This window comes from Leishmania panamensis (assembly GCF_000755165.1).
Source record: "Leishmania panamensis strain MHOM/PA/94/PSC-1 chromosome 34 sequence".
Classification (NCBI taxonomy): domain Eukaryota; phylum Euglenozoa; class Kinetoplastea; order Trypanosomatida; family Trypanosomatidae; genus Leishmania; species Leishmania panamensis.
The window spans coordinates 1,285,907-1,303,723 of NC_025881.1; the positions used below are offsets into that span (position 1 = coordinate 1,285,907).

At 60.1% G+C, this 17,817-nt stretch overlaps 4 protein-coding genes across 4 annotated transcripts, besides 4 other annotated features; all 4 read right to left on the bottom strand.

The window, feature by feature from the left end:
- Positions 1-1,382: 1,382 nt before the first annotated feature.
- Positions 1,383-1,545: a repeat region.
- Positions 1,546-2,119: 574 nt separating this feature from the next.
- Positions 2,120-2,894: a repeat region.
- A 165-nt stretch (positions 2,895-3,059) lies between these two features.
- Positions 3,060-3,540: a repeat region.
- A 106-nt stretch (positions 3,541-3,646) lies between these two features.
- LPMP_343340 (hypothetical protein) lies at positions 3,647-5,863 on the bottom strand (the record flags this gene model as incomplete). Its single annotated transcript, XM_010704458.1, has 1 exon — positions 3,647-5,863. The coding sequence occupies one exon, from the start codon at positions 5,861-5,863 to the stop codon at positions 3,647-3,649; it is 2,217 nt and encodes a 738-aa protein (XP_010702760.1).
- Positions 5,864-6,945: 1,082 nt separating this feature from the next.
- On the bottom strand, positions 6,946-8,226 carry LPMP_343350 (hypothetical protein; the record flags this gene model as incomplete). Its single annotated transcript, XM_010704459.1, has 1 exon — positions 6,946-8,226. One exon carries the CDS (start codon positions 8,224-8,226, stop codon positions 6,946-6,948), a length of 1,281 nt encoding a protein of 426 aa, XP_010702761.1.
- A 662-nt stretch (positions 8,227-8,888) lies between these two features.
- On the bottom strand, positions 8,889-9,785 carry LPMP_343360 (hypothetical protein; the record flags this gene model as incomplete). Its single annotated transcript, XM_010704460.1, has 1 exon — positions 8,889-9,785. One exon carries the CDS (start codon positions 9,783-9,785, stop codon positions 8,889-8,891), a length of 897 nt encoding a protein of 298 aa, XP_010702762.1.
- A 1,647-nt stretch (positions 9,786-11,432) lies between these two features.
- LPMP_343370 (structural maintenance of chromosome (SMC) family protein, putative) lies at positions 11,433-15,401 on the bottom strand (the record flags this gene model as incomplete). Its single annotated transcript, XM_010704461.1, has 1 exon — positions 11,433-15,401. One exon carries the CDS (start codon positions 15,399-15,401, stop codon positions 11,433-11,435), a length of 3,969 nt encoding a protein of 1,322 aa, XP_010702763.1.
- Positions 15,402-17,581: 2,180 nt separating this feature from the next.
- Positions 17,582-17,813: a repeat region.
- The last annotated feature ends 4 nt before the right edge of the window (positions 17,814-17,817 follow it).

Consider the following 17,817-nt stretch of genomic DNA (forward strand, 5'->3'; position numbering starts at 1 on the left):
TCTATTCCCGTTCCCCTTCACGGGCATCGAGGAGACATGAGCGCATCATGTGCGGAGTTGTCGCCGTCATGATACTTCGCCGCCTTCCTGTTGTATGGCTGGTCTGGGCGCCACAGATGCCCGCCCCCGGATGGTGAAAAGCAGGAAGTGAGGCGTCAGCGGCAGACGTCTTTCATGTGTGCATCTCTGTGCTCCCCCAAAGTGCCGCTCCTCTCCTCTGCGGCAGCACCGCCCACGCTTTAGGAGGCGTCACGGTAGCGGCACTCGATCAAGTCAATGCACTCGGGGTCGACGCCGTGCTGCAGGAGCTTTGCCGCTACAAGCAAGGCAGGGTGTGTCATGTCACGCCCAACAGGCTGCTGTCGTTGCAGTGGCGAGCCCACAAGGTAGGCCGTGGCCGACAGAGTCGAGGGCGACTCTGCGTGGGGGAAGCGGGGCATCGCGACGGAGGGGGTGAGAACCGGGGTGGGGGTGGTTCTTTGTGCTGTGTCGACGAGCCCTCGGAGTCCTGCAGCCCCCCCCCCTCCCCCGAGAGATCCATGCCTGGCGTCGGCATCAGCCTTTACCCATCTACTCTGCAGATCCGACGAGCGTGCCTATACGCGCCCCTGTGCGTTTGCCAGGGATGGGATGGCACTTCGCCTTCGTGAAGCCGTACGAATGCGCGCCTGAGTGGTGGCGGGTGGGGGAGACCGTGAGCACGAAAAAGTGGACGAGCACACATAGAGGAGGGGGAAGGGGGGTGCGGATTGTGGTGAGCACAGACACAAAGAAAAACACCCTCAAACCGCAATCACGAAAAAAAAAAGCGAGAGAGAGAGAGAGGTTGCTGCGATGGGTTCTCTCTCTTGGTACCGGCAGGCTCGGCCATGAGATATACGCGACGGCGCCTTTCAAGGCACCGACGACGGAGAGGCTCTATAAGAGGGACATTAACGAGCCTGTGAATCTGCGTGCACCCATCAGCGCGTCACACTGAACGACCCTCTTTTCTTTTTGTCTTTGCTTCTGTGGTGAGTACGCGACGACAACGCGACCATGTGGAGGGCAGGCTCCGAGCACAGCGGCCGGACCTCCATCCTCATCACTCCACCGCCGGACCCCTGGGCTTGCTCCTCCAGAACGTGGCCCCGCGCCAGCCAGGTAGGACGATAGGAGCACCGTTTGTGGACCCCGCTCGCGTGTGTGGTGTGGTAGATCACGGAGTAATCATCGCGGCTCTGAATAAGTCTAGCGTAGAGGAGCACCACACTCTCTGAATCATGAATGCCGCTGGGCGGTCGTCGCGCCTGTATTCGCCTCCACACGACGAAATCCAAGATAGCCGAGTTTGCATTCAGGGTCCCGCAGGGTTCCGCTCTGGGCTTTCGCTGCTTCCTCATTGCGGTGGACTTGCTGGGCGTGGTGCTCAACAACACACCCGGGCTGCATCACGCCTTCTTTGCTGATGGCGTCACACTCCTTACATCCACCCCACCCAAGGGCGCCACGTGAGCTACACCACAATCCGCCCTCCGAAGGGTGGAGCACCGGACCCTGGGGCGCTGCATGGAGCTGTGCACCCGCAAAGAGCGCAGAGCAAGCTCTCTGGTGCGCGACACTGCCACCAGCTGAAACGTTCCGTTGCCCGCAGGTACTTGGACGAGGACAGCCACCCTCGCCTTCTCCGTGTAGCCTTCCTGCCAAGGCGCGGCACTGGGCCGACACGCTGCAGAGCCTGACGGCACAAGCCACGGCTCGAGCTGCCGTGCTGGTGGAAGTCTCTGATCGCAGGAATGGGGGGCGTCCGTCAACGAATCCCCTCCGCTCTTTGTGCATGGCACTGGCTCAATCACGCCCACCCCCTGCGGCGCCACCACGTGGGGGAACAGCGCCAGCGCCAACTACGGGAAGCCTCTTGAGCACATTCATGCCACAGCAGCCACAGCCACCGTGGGTGTGACAACGTACGCGCACAACAGAGACCTACTCGAAGAGGCCGACCCGCCGCCCCTGGACTCCGTAGTGCTTCTGCGCCACACCCGCCTGTGCCCCTCCGCAATCATGCGGGGAGGCTGCGTTGCACATTGGGCGCGGGAGGTGTGCACGGCGGATGGTGTCGCCACGACGCCTCGGCAGCTCTCACACGGGTGTGCAGGCATCAGCTCCTTCAGTGCACCGCACACCCGCACCTCCTTCATATGAAGTCGTCGCGTGTACTTCAGCGCATCGCTCCTGGGAAGGACTGCGGGCGGACTCCCTAGGCGAGGGAAAACCTTTAGCATGCGTGCCGCAGCCTTCCCGTGTAGCGTAGTCCCCTCGCTCGCGGTGGACAGGCGCTGCGGCACGAAGCGACATCAAGTCAGGGGCGGCCGTGGCGCTCTCACAGGTGCAGTAACAAGTGGCGGCAGCCCCTTTGCTTGTGGCTGTCGCGCCGAGCGTGAGGCAATGGAGCTGAGGTCCGACCGGCTGCAAGGATGCCTGGATCACCTAGGGTGCAGAAAAGCACGTGTCTGCTGTTGCCACGGACTCGCGGTCCCTCCTCATGGCGCTACCGGCCCGTCGCAGGCGCCTCCTCATTTTCGTTTCTCTTTGGCCACTGGGAGCTACACCCCCACGACGCAGTTGACAAACTTGCCGAATCGGCAATGGCAGTGGCGCCGACACCAACTGCATGGACTACGGGTCTGGCCGCCGCTCTGCGACTCGCTGAGAGAAGGCCTCCTTGGCGGCAGCACTTCCACGCTAGAAGGACAAGGACGCTGGGCTTACGAGGCGACAGAAGGCCACCCTCACCCAGCTCTGCTCAGGCATCTGGCTATACCTCGGGTTCCCGCAGCGGGGGCAGAGTGACAGCGACAGCATGATGCGCAGATGACGTGCTGCACGCTGCTCCGCTAGCGCCGTGACGCCCCAGATCACACCACTGGGCCCGCCACACCCCAGGGGGAGGAACCCCCACGCCATGCCACGGGATGCCGCGGCGGAGGCAGGCGAGGTGTGGCCGCGTTTGCGCATGCCAGCAGACTGGTGCGTGGCTAAGGTGCACGTTGAAAGGAAAAAAACGTCTCTGCTCTACACAGTCTGCCATAGGCCCGCCGCTTGGTGCAAAGCAGTAGGAGGCACTTACAGCAATACGTCGACGCAGTCACTGGAGCGGACTTCCTGCCTCAAACTCTACCCACCACCGCCTCGCAGCTGCACCCCTAGTCCTGGTGGTGAAGTGGACCTGCTTCGATGGGGCGCAGGCTCCCCACCCCAGTCGGCAGTGAGGGTCGGGTGAAGTGCATTCGAGTAGCACTGACAGCATGCCTACCATATAAATCGGTCAAGTGTGCTCAACGTCGCAGGTCGCTCCGACGCAACGCCGTGCAAGACCCGACCCCTGACGCCAAGAGCGATACATTGCCCTGACCCTCCCCCTGCGTCGTGGGTGCTTGACACACTGCCGCCACCAGAGGCGGCTCGGCGTTGGCAGGCATAGGAGGGCTTGCCTGGCTTCCGTACCCAGAGTACGTACTTGGTCATGATAACACGCTGGGGTGCTCTTCGTAATCACGGGCGCTGGGGTCGAGGCGGGAATAATAATAAAAAGCTGTGCGGCGTAGGTGGCGTGCAGTCTTTCTCAGAATAAGCAAACACCGTCGAGACCTTGCCATTGTCTACTTCAGGGAGGAATGGGCACGGGTATCGGAATCGTTAACGGCACCGGCGGCTGTGGCTGGATTGGCGGTGGCGTGGCCAGCTTTGACGTGGCCATCGGGGGTGGTGAGGGTGCAGCGCTTGGCGGCGTCAGCGGCGTCGGTGCCGCGAGCGGTGGAGGCACCAAAGACAGGTGCTGAGGACTGAGCGCCGGTGGACCGCCAGTGGCGAGTACTGGCTGCGGCGTAAAGGCGGAAGCAGTCATGCCGTACACGGTCGTGCTCTGCGACCCGGGGTGGAGTGAGTCTCGCGGAGGGGCGGCTGTAGAGAGCTGAAAGTTGTTTGCTTGGTTTATGTGCGACACACGCGGCACCAGCGGATTCGCCTGCGACAGGGCAGTTGGCTCGCCGAGGGAGTCCATGGGGTTGAAGGGTGAAAGCCACATTTGCGACCCGACTGGGGTCGGAAGTGACATTGCTGTCTGCTCAGCCGGCGGCGCGGCGACGGTGTAGGGCGGCGGCGGTGTTGGTGGTGAGGGTGACGTTTGCTTCCTTGGTGTTGTTGCAGCCGGCGTGGCGTAGGACGGCGGCGGTGGCAGGGGCTGGGCCGGGGCGCTCGGCGTAGGTGTCGCCGCCAGCGACGACTGCCCAGCTGGCAGCGGATTCGTCGGGGCGGCCACGATTGTCGGCGCCCGTGGCTGCGACGCGGGTGTCGCCGGTCGATTCAAGGAGGAGGATAAGCAAGATGAGGACAAACTGCTAGTGCTCGTGCCACGGCTGTTGCTGAAGGACGAGTAAGAGGTGCTGCTGAAGCTCTTGGCGGCACCACTGAGCTTGTGAGCGCCTAGATGCGCCGCTGCAGCTTGTGGTGCGCTCCGCGAGTTTGCTTTACGCTGCTTCTGGTCTTTTTTCTGTACGACAGGCCTTGGCGCAGCAGACAGCGCAGCCGTGCTGAGCGTTCCATCTACGCAAGATTGGACGAGAATGCTGATTTGCTTCGTGAGGTGCTGAATCTCGTGCCCGAGCTCGTCGCAGTACGCGACGTGCTGTACGGGGATCGACGACAGCGGTGTGTCGAGCACCGCGCGGTAGGCAACGGTCATGTAGGACAGGTTCGTGCCCAAGCACTGCAGTTGGTAGAGCACGTCGTACTGCAAGTAATGGCCTATGGAGTCTTCAGCGGGAAGCGGCAGCTTGTTCACTGGGTTGCGCATTTGCCGTGCCATGTCTTTCACCACACGACTCGCTCCGATGCGTGGCGTGGCGGGGCTGTTGTCCACAAGCTGATTCACCACCTGTAAAACAATGTTTGCCACCTTCACAATCGACGCCACATGATGGTCGATCGACTTGGTCAGCCTGGAGGTGCTGAGGGCGTCACTCTTGTCTGGTCCCTTGAGTGGCGTGCGCGTCAACACGTCGTGCTCACGGTGCAGCGCTGCCGCGACGGTTTCGCTGAGGGATTGCAACTGATACGCCACGTCGTACTGCAGGAGATGAAGCAGACTTCCCTTTTCGGCGGTGTTGGCAGACACGCACCGCGACGGCTGGCCACGATCACTAGCACTGGCACGCGTCACCGTCACCTCGTGCCCGCGTGACGTGTCCTGCACCCCGTCCCAGCGAGTAGCCTGGCTTGGGCGGCGATGCCGGTCACTTTCACCAACTACTACACGCACAATGTACGGCTTGCCCTGGTCGGCGCTTGTTCCTCTGCTGGGCTCTAGGGCGCTGGCAGGGGGTGCAGCGACCGGCAGCGGCGTCACTGATGCCTGTGGAGCTGGCATGGAGATGGGAACTGGCGCTGTGGACGGTGGGTCCTGCAAGAGCACCCGGCAGCTCATATCGGCGTAGCCCACCGCCCCTCCGGCAGCGTTGCTGATGACGTAGTTGGCGTAGGTGCGCAGGGAGAGTTGTGCAGCTGCGCCGGGCTGCGGCACCAGTAAACACGGGCACGACCACCGTGCACCGCCCGCTACTGCCCCTTCATTTACACTGACCAACTGACACTGGCACATGGCAGGAAAGTTCGCGGCAGCCTGCTCACTGCACATTCGAAAGTCGGCCTTGTGGCAGACGTTGTACGTCACGGTGTCGCCAACAGCGTAGCCTTGTGGGTGTATCATTATGGGAGGGAAATTGAGGAAGCGCACCTCCACAGCAATCATTGACGAGGCGCTGGCAATGAGTGGGTTGAGCCCGGACACCCGCTTTACGGCCACCTCGAGGCGATAGGAATTCATCCGGCTGAGGTGCTCTAGCTCTGCGGCGATTGACGGTAAGCAACAGAAAAGAGTTTAGGCCACGCTATGCAGTCTTCTGCATAGCGTGTCGCTTGCCTTCGCCGATTCAGGCTGCGAGAGCTGCTTGAAGGGGGTCGTTCTGTCCTTCTTGCGAATTTCTCAGCGGCGGGACACACGCCTACGTGACTTACGCGCGCACCACAGTCAACGGCAAGCACGCAGCACACTACGGCGGTCTAGGGTGGAGCTCTTCTGCGTCTCCTGTCCCCCGATGAGCGGTGTGAGGGAGTTGCAGGCGAGTAGAGGGAGAGGAAAAGGGTGAGGTATCGCAGCGCACACGTAGAGGTGAGAGGGGGCTAGCAAAGACCTACCGAGAAGCCACTACGCAGGGTAAAGAGAGAGGGGCGGAGGAGTGGTCAGTGAAGAGGACCGGCAAGCGCATGCAGGGTGCTCTCGTGAGACATTCGTGTGGCTGCGTATGGTCGTGCACATCTGTACGCTTATATCAAACCAGGCCATCCAGAGCGCCTCGTCTCCCCTCTCCTCATCCTCTCCCTGTCGAGAAGCTGGGGACTAGTCAACGAGCAGGGCCAACAATACTCTCGTCATTGGAGCTATTTTTCTTTACTGTGTGTGTGCGCGCACCCCCAGACACACGCATTAAGGCGTGCCACGGAGGATACCACGAGCGCAGCAGACCCAGCGGGGACATCGAGTGGGCTATGAGGTCAAGGAAGAGAAGAAGATGCGGTCGCACTACTGGTAGTTCCCCCCCTTTCCGGATGACTGTTTGAGGATGGCGGCTACGTGTGGCAGTGAAGACGGAAAAAGCTGAACGTGCCTCACAGCGAGAGGAAGGAGGGAAAGAGACGAGGGGCAGAAGCAGACTTTTCACCGCGAGATCGGCATGGTCCTCAATCAACGCATACAACAGTGGCAGGGCCCCGTCTCTCCCCTTGCACGTGCGCCTAGTGTGTGTGTGTGTGCGTGTGTGGGTGGGTGATGCGGTAGCAATGGCCTTTGTCGGCACGACACATGCACCCCCAAAGACCCAGCACAGAGGACTCCGCGGCCTTGTGCATTTACGCATCCTCATCTCCACCGCCACCTTTCTTGAACTTGCCGATGCCGTAGACCTTCTCCATGAGGTGATGTGTCCGCACACGACCGCCCGGCTTGTTCTGCGCCATCATCTCAGGCGACTGCTGCAGGGTTTCAAGAGAGGGTGTGATCATGCGATCGCGGAGGCGGCCTCTATTCTCCGCCACCTCACCGCGCTTCGTCGCCCCGGCGGTACTACCCTCGTCCTTCAGCGCCTTGGCCGTTGCCTTCGCCACCGCCGCGTCCTGCTGCTCCTGTAAGGCGTGCATCCTGTCCGTCTTCGACTTGCGGCGCTTCATCGGCGTCGTACCGCCAGCGCTCGGGGACGTGGCGCCATCGCCGTCGAAGCGTGGGCGGCGGAAGATGGCTTTGGACCCTGTCTTTCCACGGTCGATGTACGCCCGTCGACTCACCTCCCGCTCCTCATCCGTTTCCTCCATGCTACGCGCCACCTTGCGTGAGTCAAACCTCGCGCTCTCGCTGCGGTCCATGTCCGTCATCGACTCCGACCAGGCGTCGCCATCCTCGGGGCGAATGCGCAACTCCTCCTCCTGGGCCGACGCCATCATCTGCAGCAGCTTCTCTTCTGCGACGGCGGTGCCCTCTGGCGGCTCGTATATGGTGGCACCGCCGTCTGGGTTCTCCGTAGCGTGGTTCGTCATTAGATTCGCAGGCACCTGCGCAATGTTTCCATCCCTGTCTTCTAGCATGGGCATCTGGCCAGCAAAGTTGAGCGGGTACGGCGCCTTCGACCCCACAGTGTACTTGTCCAGCTCCCGTTCGATGTGCTCCTGAATGCTGGCCTGGGAGATGTAGTTGATGCGGGCCATGTACTGCAGGCGCTCGCTCGCGCGCTCGTACCAGTAGAAGAACTGCCGCTCGTGGAACTCACGCAGCAAATCGAGGTGCTTCTTCTTCAGCGCCTGGCGACCCTGTGCCAGCTGCTGTGACTCGCGACGCTTGCGCTCCTGGGCCTGCATCTCGTGCTCCCACTGCGCCAGCTGCGCAGATTTGGTGATGTTGTACTTGTAAATATACTCGTCAGCGTTGACGCGGAACGACTCGAGCCACTGCCGCTTGTACACCTTTCGCAGATGCTCGAACTGAGCTTCGTGAACGTTGCGCCAGAGCTCGTTCTGCTTCCACATCCAGTGGCGGTATGGTGTGAGAAAGCCGGTCATGCGGCGCCCGTGCTCCGACTTGGAGGGGAGATTGTAGTAGGGACGCATCTGGCGCCGCACCACCCCGCTGAAGTGCATCATGGTGCTAGTAAACGAGAATACGCTGTGATGCTACCTCCACAATCCTTCAACGGTGTGCCGCCAACCGTTTAGCTGTGGGCAGCCTCTGCTCCACAGGGGGTGAAAGAAGGAGGCACAGTGAGAAGAAGAGAGACACACATAGCCGCTGCGTCAGAGAGGAGGGTACGCGCCTTGGATGGAAGCAGAGGCACGGCCTGGCAGGGCACCTCGCCTAAGAGCTACCAAAAGAAGCGTCCGAAGAAACGTTCTTCACAACACCGGCGGCGTACAGGCGTGTCTGTGGTGAGAGAGGCGAAGAGAGAGGGAATGGGGGGGTGACGTGTGCGATTCCAACAGAGGCCTTCAAAGGGTCAACAGCGAGGCCATCCAGAGCGCAGAAGACAGCAAAACAGGAGCGCATTGCGCTGCTTCTCACTTGCACAATAGGGAAAGGCCGCGCCCCAAACAGGGGCTAACTCACCTTGGAAGCACAGCAACAGGAAGGGAGAGTGTCGAGAGAAAAAGGACAGTGCACACACACACACACACTGAATGACACGTTCACCAGCGCACATCGCTGCTTCTCCTCATTTCCCCCTTTCACCCCCCAACAAGTAAACTATCACAGCATGCACTGTACTACCCGAAACTAGCAGCGAAGAAAACAATGCGCGCCATCATCTCTAATAGCCGACAAATCTATCGGGCGACTCACGTGAATCTGCACGTGCAGGTATCCGTGTCACAAGTCGCCGCGTCAGGTCTGCCGCCGCCCTTTCCAGCATGGTGCCGGTCACTCCAATCGTTGTCACCAACTCTACGAGGTAGCGAGCGCTATCCGTGGTAGGCCGCGGCAGCGGCAACATCCTAGTGCCGAGCTGGTTGATGGGCAGTTCTGGCTCCAAGATGAGGGCCTCCGTCTCACGGCTGTACTCCACCGCCGTATCCGGCTCTACGCGCTCCGACTGCTGCACGAGAATGTCGACGTAGACGGTGGCCTGCCGCACCGTGTTCCAGCGCTGGATTAGTCGCTTCTTCTCCAACGCCTCCGGGTTGATCGTCTCCTGGCGAGCGTCGGCAGCTCCTGTGGTGTCGCTGTTGCCCTGGCCACCGGCGGCTCCACCGTACGGGTTATGGTAGAATGCTTCTGCCTCTCGCTGCTCCTCGCTCAGCTCTGGCGCGGCGCTCGACGACTGCGCTGCAGCTGCGAGACTAGCTGCATCTGATGCTCTCAGGTCAGCCGACGGACCGCAGGTGGTTCCGCCTGCCGTCCACGCAGCTGGCCGGTTGGGTGTCTCACTTGGATTGACAATGGGCTCTGGATTTCCCCTGCTGAGGCTGCTCCCTATCACGCTGCTGTTGCGTAGGGCGAGGTAGCACGCGTCACAGACGCGCTCTGGTTCCGTTATGCCCCGCATCGGAATGGCAGCGCGATGCCGCGAGCAGCCGCCACATAGTACGTAGCCGCAGTTGCGGCAGTGGTGGCGGCGAAGGGTGGTGGAAAAGACGCAGCCGCAGCCATTGCAGGTCGGTGCGTCCTCGTCCTCCTGCCAGTACCCCTTTGACTGCTTCTCCCCCATGGCAACTGGGGTGCTAGGTTAGGTGTTGTGGTGCGCTTGCGTGGCGTGAAAAGCGAGGTGGAGAGGGGCAACACTGGCCAACAGGAGAATTCTCGGGGTATCGAAGCAGTTTGACGCACCAGTGGAAAGGCGGCCACTAGCACAGACGCGTCGCTCGGCGTGCTTGTCAGGTCTTTTGATAAGCTTGATGGTGAATGAGCTTCGCGCAGAACCAGCATCAACGCCGCAAGCAGAGACGCATGTGCTCTAGAAGGTGACCGGCCTAAATGGCCCTTGGTGTGCCGCAATGCAGGAGGAAAAAGCGGAGGAGGAGGAGGAGGGGTGAAGTACGAGGCCGTTGATGTTATGACGTGTGTAGCACTAGGGACGGGGGTTGCGCAGGTATCCTCTATCAGCCGCCGTCCCACTTCCCATTATGGCGGTTCCGTCTGCGCGTGGGGGACTCGACATTGCCGTGGGCGCGACCTGACCAAACGAGCAGGCGTTCGGGAGTACAAGCACTCCGCTGCGCCGACCCTCACGTAACCGACGCATGTGCGCGTATGGAGCGGGTGTGCATTCTTCTTTTGCCTGTTGGTACGCTCTGAGAGTGATGCGCCCCGCCACGAGCACTCGCATACCTGCAGGGATATCATCAACCGTGACAGCTGAAATCACAACTGAAAACACCTGGCCAATAAAGGGAAAGCAGGAAGCATTCACGGCGCCACGCCCCTACTCCCCCGAGAGCAAAAGAAAAAAGGACGGGGACTAAAGCGAGCCAGAAAGAGAGAGGGGGGGGGAGAGACGACAAAGGCAAAACACCCCGTCTGTCTGTGTGTGTGTGTGTGTGGGGGGGGGGGGGGGGGGGGCGCGGCACCCTGGGCAAAACAAAAAACGAAACAAGAGGGAATGGAATCCGCCGCTTTCATGGCCTTGCGAAGCGGCAACAACGCACCGATGGGTGGTTGAGTACCGAAGAAGGGGGAGGTGAGCGCTGGGGCCGGGCGGGATCTCTTCTGTATCGCAGCATCATAGTAATTCGATCGTTAATGGAAGGGAGTGTGCCGTGCAGCGGCGGGGAAGCAAGAGAAAGAGAGTACCTCCTACAGTGCTGTTCTATTAGGGGAAAAGGGAAAGGCAAGCAAGCAAGCACCCACACACTCATCTCTTTCCTTCGGCGTCGGATGCTTGACCGCCGTCGTCCCTTCTGATATTTGAAGTGACGCAACGCAGCAACAAAGGTGAAGTGGGGGGGGGAAGATGAGCGGGTGGCCAGCCCTGTACAACTGGACGCCTCAGTGGCAACAGCCACAGCAGCCGCGTAAGAAATACTCGACGTGCGGGGTGTTTTTCCAGCGGGTGCCTCCTGCCGTCACAGCTCGGTCGCCTCGCGGCGTCGTGGGGTGCCAACAGAGAAGCGCTCCGCAGGAAGAGGCGACGCACAGAAACGCACGAGAAGGGACGGACAGAGAGAGAACCGAAGTAATCCAATGCGGTTGAGGCTGCGACAGAGGGTGTGATGCAGAGAAGTGAGCCACTGTCCTTTCCTGCCGCTCTCCGCACACACGCTGTAGCATCGCTGCGTGCCACAAGCAATTGCCCTTCCCTCCATCTGCTCATTGCAGAGTTCGTTTTTTTCTCCGTTTGCTGGTACTCTTGGGCATGTTAGTACGGGTAGCCACGCAGGTCCATGGTGAGCACCTTGGAGCTCTCCCTCTCCTTGTCCTTCATGACGCCCAGCAGCATATCTGCCATGTGGTAAAGCTGCTCCTTCAGCGAGACTACGACGAGCTGACACAACTGAGAGTTCTTACGGAGGTAGCTCGCAAGCTTCTCGACGTTGCCGGCGTCTAGCGCCGCGTCCACCTCGTCCAGCACAAAGAAGGGCGTCGGAGAGACTTCGTGAATCGCAAAGAGAAGCGCCAGCGCCGCCATGGTGCGCTCGCCGCCGGAGAGCAGCGCCATCGGCATGAAGCGCTTGAGAGGCGGCGTGGCGTGGTAGGTGGTGCCACCCAGGTACGGCTCCTCCACATTCTCCAGGCTAAGGTACGCCGAGCCGTGCACTGCATGGGCGCGGGTGCCCATGGTAATCTCGCGGTACACCCTGTCCACTGTGGCTGCAACCTTTTCGTATATTTCCATGAAGCGCGCCGTGCGCTGCTCCTTGACACGGGTGAACTCCCTGCTTGCCACACGGGCCGCATCACGGGCCTCCTCGAGCAGCGTCGACGACGTGCCCAGACGATCCTCCGATGCCACGGCGCGCGAGGCGGCCTTCATATTTGGCGCCAGCGACTCCATCTCCGCGGCAAGTGCCTCCAACTGCACCTGAGTGCGGTGGCTGTATGCGGAAAACTGAGCTCGGTCCTCTGCTACCACCCGCTGTGCTTCCGTGAGCGAGGAGAAGTTGATACACATGGCCGTCTCTGAGTCGAGGGTGGGGAAGAGGGCAGGAGGGGATGCGGTGCTCGTCCCTCTGCGTACGCCGCTCTGGCTCGCTCCGCCTTCGACAAGCAGTGTGAACGGTTCGGAGAGGAGAACATGCGTGTGACTCCCTGCGGCGCTGGACCTTTGGCGGGATGGCGGCGCAGAAAGCCCGGAGAGGGCACGGGTGGCTGTGTCCGTATCTTCGCCCTGAGCGTGCTTCGCTCCGCTGCTGGGCGCCGGCTTCAGTGGAATACCGATTTCGTCCATCTGGCAGCGACGCACCAGGTTCAGCCGACGCAAACGCAGAGAGTCGCAGGTGATCTGAATGCCGGTGACGATCTTCCGCGCTTGGGCGACACGAGCCAAGTCCGTCTCAGAGTTTCGAGTCTCGTTGCGAATCTGCTGCTCAAGCGCATCGAGCTCCGTGCGGCTCTGCACAGCCGTCCTCCGCATCTCCTGGTGCTGTCGCTCCGCCTTCTCCACGAGTGCTTTATAATCGGTGAGGTCCTTTTTGCACTGCTCCCTTTCGTTGTTCAGCCGCGCACACGCCTCCTCGAAGTCGGCGATCTTCGAGTCGCCGACCAGCTTCACCTCCATCTCGAGCGAACTCTCCAGCTTGTGAATCACAAGCAGCAGCTGCTGCCGGGTCTCCGCGCGCTGCTTTGCCTCTTGTGCCTGCTGGCCTTCCAGGGATAGCAGGTTGGGGATTCCCACCCTCTTCTGGAAGTCGGCAAACACCTGCCCCTCGACCCGCGAGATCGACTTGGACAGCTCTAGCAGCTCTCTATGGATCACCTGCAACTCAGTTGCGTAGCTGCTGTGCCGCGTCGTGAAATCGGCTCCGCGGCTTTCAAGTTTCTCCAGCTCCTCAGTCAGTCGCTGCGTCTTGGCGTCGTTGGCGATCTGCTCAGTGTGCACTACGGCGACGCGCTTTTCCGCGAACGCGCGCCGCGCCTCCATGTCCCGAATTGAGATCTGGGTGCGGGCCAGCTCTGCCTCCCCACCCACGGCGGTCTCGCTCAACAGGCGGTCGCGGGCGACACGCAGGTCCTCGTACTTCTTCTCGTCCCACTTGCGGGCGCGGTTCTGGACGGAGACCAAACCACCTTGCACAGACCCGTTCTTCAGGAGAACTGTGCCGTCGAGCGTCACAACCTTGAAGCGCTCCCCGTCGCGGCCGTAGGCGACCAACCTGGCCTCGGCAACCGTGTCGCACAGCAGCGTCTGGCCCAGTGCGTATCGCACCACCGGCTCCAGCTCCGGCTCAAAGCGCACCACATCGACAATGGGCTTGCACGTGCCGCCAAATGTGCGAAGACGGTCGTCGACCGCCTTGCCCTGCACAGCGTCCAGGGGCAGAAATGTCATGGGCGGCATGCGTTGCTCCTTCAGGTATTTGACGCAGCGAATCGCCACCGCGGTCGTCTCCACCACGACGCCCTCGAGGTTTTTGCCCATGGCCACCGTAACAGCGTTGCGGTGCCGATCGTTGGGCACCGCGCACAGGTCCACCATGCGTCCGCGGATTGGAAAGAGGGAGCATAAGGCCTGGAGAGCGTCAGCCATGCGCGAGTTCTGCTTGCTTGTGTCTTTCATGTAGCGCAAGTCATGCAACTGCTCCTGCAGTCGCGCCAGCTCCGCCTCCCGCGCCCTGTTTTTCCTTTGCATCTTTGCAAGGTCTGTACTGGCTTCCGTGAGCTGTGTCTTGAGCGTGCTCACCGTCTCCTCAAGCTCGCTGCGGCGCCTCTGCAGCTCAGCGCCGTACTTCGCGGCCGCCTCGATGGCCTGGCTGGCGTCCCTCATCTGCTGTTGGTGCGCCTCCGTGGCTCTGTCACACTGTTTCAGGGCCTCCTGTGCGGAGTCGCGTTGCCGCAGCACCGTCTCCCGGCGCTGTCGTAGCACTACCGTCGCGCACTCTGCTTCCTTCCGCAGCTGCCGGTACTCGTCCAGCTGCTGCTGATTGAGCACAGCGTCCAGCGTGACTCGCCTCGTGTCGTCAGCGGTGCAGCGCTTCTCGAAGGTGTCAAGCAGCGCTTTTTGCTTCTTCAGTTGCCCTTCAAGCCTCTCCGCCTCGGCAGAGCGGACAGTTGTCGCTTTCTGCGCCGCTTCCAGCTCCTGCCGCTGCAGCTCTGCCTTGCGGGTCAGGTGCGCCAGCGCGGCTTTGATGCGCTCCACCGTGTTGTGCTTCAGCCGCAGATCGTCTGCAGATTTCCGCGTCTTTTTAAGCTGCTCCAAATACACCTTGTGCCGGGTCGCGTATGCCCGTTTCATCTCCCGAATCGCCTGCTCCGTTGCGATGCCCTTTTCCAGCGCCGCCAGAGCGTCGCGGCGCTGCTGCAGCTCTGCCTTGTGCTTCTCGAGCTCCGTTTCGACGGCAAAGAGCTCGGTGAGGGCTAGCTCCTGCCTGACGCTCGCCAAGTGCTGACGCAGCTCCTCGTAGCGCTCCGCCTCCTTCTTGGCCAGTCGCATTTGATGCACCGCCACGGCAGCCCCGCGTTTCTCCAGTGACGCACTCATCAGCGCCTCGTTCGCCTTCTCCAGCGCCGCCTTCTTGGCCGCGTACTCGCCTTGCAGCTCACCGCTCCCGCTGACCTGTTCAAGTAGCTCCGTCAGCTGCTTCCCTTTCTTCTGCGCGACCGCCTCGACTTGGTGCTGAAACACGAGAAACGTGTCAACACGAGCGCCAATGCGGTGCTGGGTAAGCGCGGCCACGTACTCCTTCTCTGTCGCCGGCTTGCCATTGAGCAGGCATGAGACCGCGCCCTGCGGATCCACCTGGCGAGTGAAAGAGGTTTCGACGGTGCTGCTGTGGTGAACGTGCTCCCCGTCGTCGGCGACGACCGCACCACAACGAGCGGCAACCGCAACGGCATCATTCATGCCCGACTCACCGTCAGCCGGCGCCGCAGCGGAGGCTACGGGCCGCTGCGACTCCGGATGGCGCACTACTAAAGTCACGCTGCAGCCTTTGCTTGCCGCCTTCGCCTTGCGATGAATGAAGTCGACCAATGCCTTGCCGCGCATCGATGAGGCACGCGCCGGTGTGACGCTGCTGCTCAGTACAAAGCTCAAAGCGTCCATCAAGTTGGACTTTCCAGCACCATTGGGCCCGACAATGCACGTGAAATCCTTGAAGGGCCCGATGACACCTTTGCCGTAGTAGCTCTTGAAGTTTTCAAGCTCTACGCGGTGAATCTTTGACAACATCTGTGCGTGCGTACGTGTTGGGGGAGGGGAGGAGGGAGTGGATCTGTATGTTTGCCCAGGGGTAGCGGTGGGAGGGTGTCTTCATATGGATTGAGAGCACAAGACCATCCGCTCTCCCCCTCTCTATCTCGTCAACTCTATGTTACTCTGGTCTATGGGACACTCACGCACAGATGTGCTCTCACGCCTTCTTTAACCCGAACCAAAATAAGTGGGTCAAGGATTCGAGTTGCTTCGCGTGGGCAGTTCTCTGAGTATGCGTGTGGGTGCGCGCAGTACGTAGTGTGTAAGCGAATGAATCAATGGAGGCGGCGCCCGCTTTCTTACTCTTTCAGAAGATGGCAGAATTCCCGCGTCGCCTTCTGTCCCCCCCTTTTTACCCAAATTTGCGTGTGCTGGAGGCGTTGTGGAGGCTATGTGTGCATACGTGCCGATGGCCCAGTATCACGGAACAACGGAGGAGCGAGAAAAATGGTCGAATTATTCGTAGAGGTGCAAGTGCATCAAGAGCAAACACATGAAAAGGGGGTCGCGAAGTCTCGATCATATGTGCACAGAGAGGAGAGTTGTCAGTGAGCTGTCATCTCACGTGAGCCGACGCGCTCGAGACAGAAGACAGGATGTGTATTCAAACGCACTCGTGTGCCCTTCTGATGACCACTCTTCATCGAAGACGTGGTGCTCTTTTTTCAAAAAATTTCACACAGAGCTGGTCAGCACACATTTGCAGGGAAAAAGCCATGCAGGTGTGCTCAGTGCCAATCCGAACGGAGGCGCCCGTGTGTTTCAGAACGATAAGGCGCCCTCCTACCCCACAAGAAAAATAAGAGAGGTTATATCATCCTTGAAATCGAAAAACTGGCAAGTAAACAAACAAACAAAACCCTGAAAGAAGAGAAAAGCACGCACTCCTCTTTCCAATCTATTTTTTAGTTTTATTCTCCATCCGTGTCCAGCAGCTCTTGCGCAGAGAGACAGAGGAACAACAGCTAATAAAGCAAAAAAAAAAGAGCAGGCAGAGGAGAAAACCAAGAGAGCACACACACACACACGCACACACACACGCAATGAAGAAGAGGGGGGCACTACACGACCAGGTCTGCTTCAAGCCTCGTATGTTTGTTTTCTTCTCGCTTTTGGTATTGGAGCTCGATGTGAAAGGTAGGAAAGTCGAGCGTAGCGAAACACAAGGCGACTCGTCTCCCCTTTTCGCTTCATTCCTCTCTGTCTGAGTATTGAACGCACTTGTTTGGCCCCTTTTCCTCTCGACTCGGTGCTGCTCCCTCCTCCATTCTCAAGACGCGTTACTTAACTCGCGGCACAATGGGAATAAAAAAAATGGAGGGACAAAGAAACCATAAGAAGTACATCACGTATGTGCATATATTGGTGAGAAGCAGCGCGTTTGGGGGTGAAAGGGAGAGGGAGGTGCCGGGAGGAGGTCGTTGCGGCGGCAGCGGTAGTTTGGGAAGTTGAGGGGAGAGAGGAAGAGGAAGAGGAGTGCGCGCTAAAGGGAACGGGGTACAACGCGCAAACACGCAGTAGCGCGTATACGCTTCTTCTCACATCAATAACGTACGACTCTCTCTTTTTCGGGCAGCTTCTTCTTCCTCAGTTTTTGCCTGCTGCAGTGTTCCTGTAAACATCGCCATTGCCGCTCCAGACACCAAAAAGGAAAGGCGCCTGTTGGGCACATGATGGGCGAAAACATCACCTACGCACTCCTGAGCCATGTCGTTCCCTCCGTCTTTTGCCTCGTGCCCTACACATCGAACCGCTCCTCTTTTCGGCTTGAAGCGCCTGCAGATAGGCTAGGGAGTCCACAGGATACGCAGAGCGAAAGATTGGAAAGCAGACGGGCTAACGGAGACGCAAAACAACAAATCACGCAAAGCACAGCAAAACATTACTCCCCACCATACAGGAAAGATAACAAGGGCACAAGGAGGAGATGCATTGATGTGCAGCGCTGTGGCAGAGAGAAAAAAGAAGAGAAATGCCTCCATCCTCGTTTTCCTTCACACCAAGAGTAAACAGCAGCTCCGACCGCTGAGAAGAAAACTGCACGCCAAGACGCACACGCCCCGCCTTCATGCTCGACAAGTCTTTTGTTGCTCATGTTGTCAAAAAACTTCAAACACACCCTTTTCCCCGCTCTCGTCCCTGGCGATGTCGGCCGCCTCGGTGCGTGGTGTCAGGCCCCGGCGCCCCACGCGTTGCAGGGAGGCCGAGCAGCCTGCCCCCGAGTACGGCTGCGGACCCTTGGTGTCAGTGCGCCGCTCTGGGCCAGCGCTGTGTCGAAGAGGCATGCGGCCATGATTGCGCTTGCACCAGCTCACGACGAGTTGCGCCGACGGTTCAACAAACACACGCATCCCCCAGGGCTTCTCTGCTTGTGCTGTGTTGCGGCGATGTT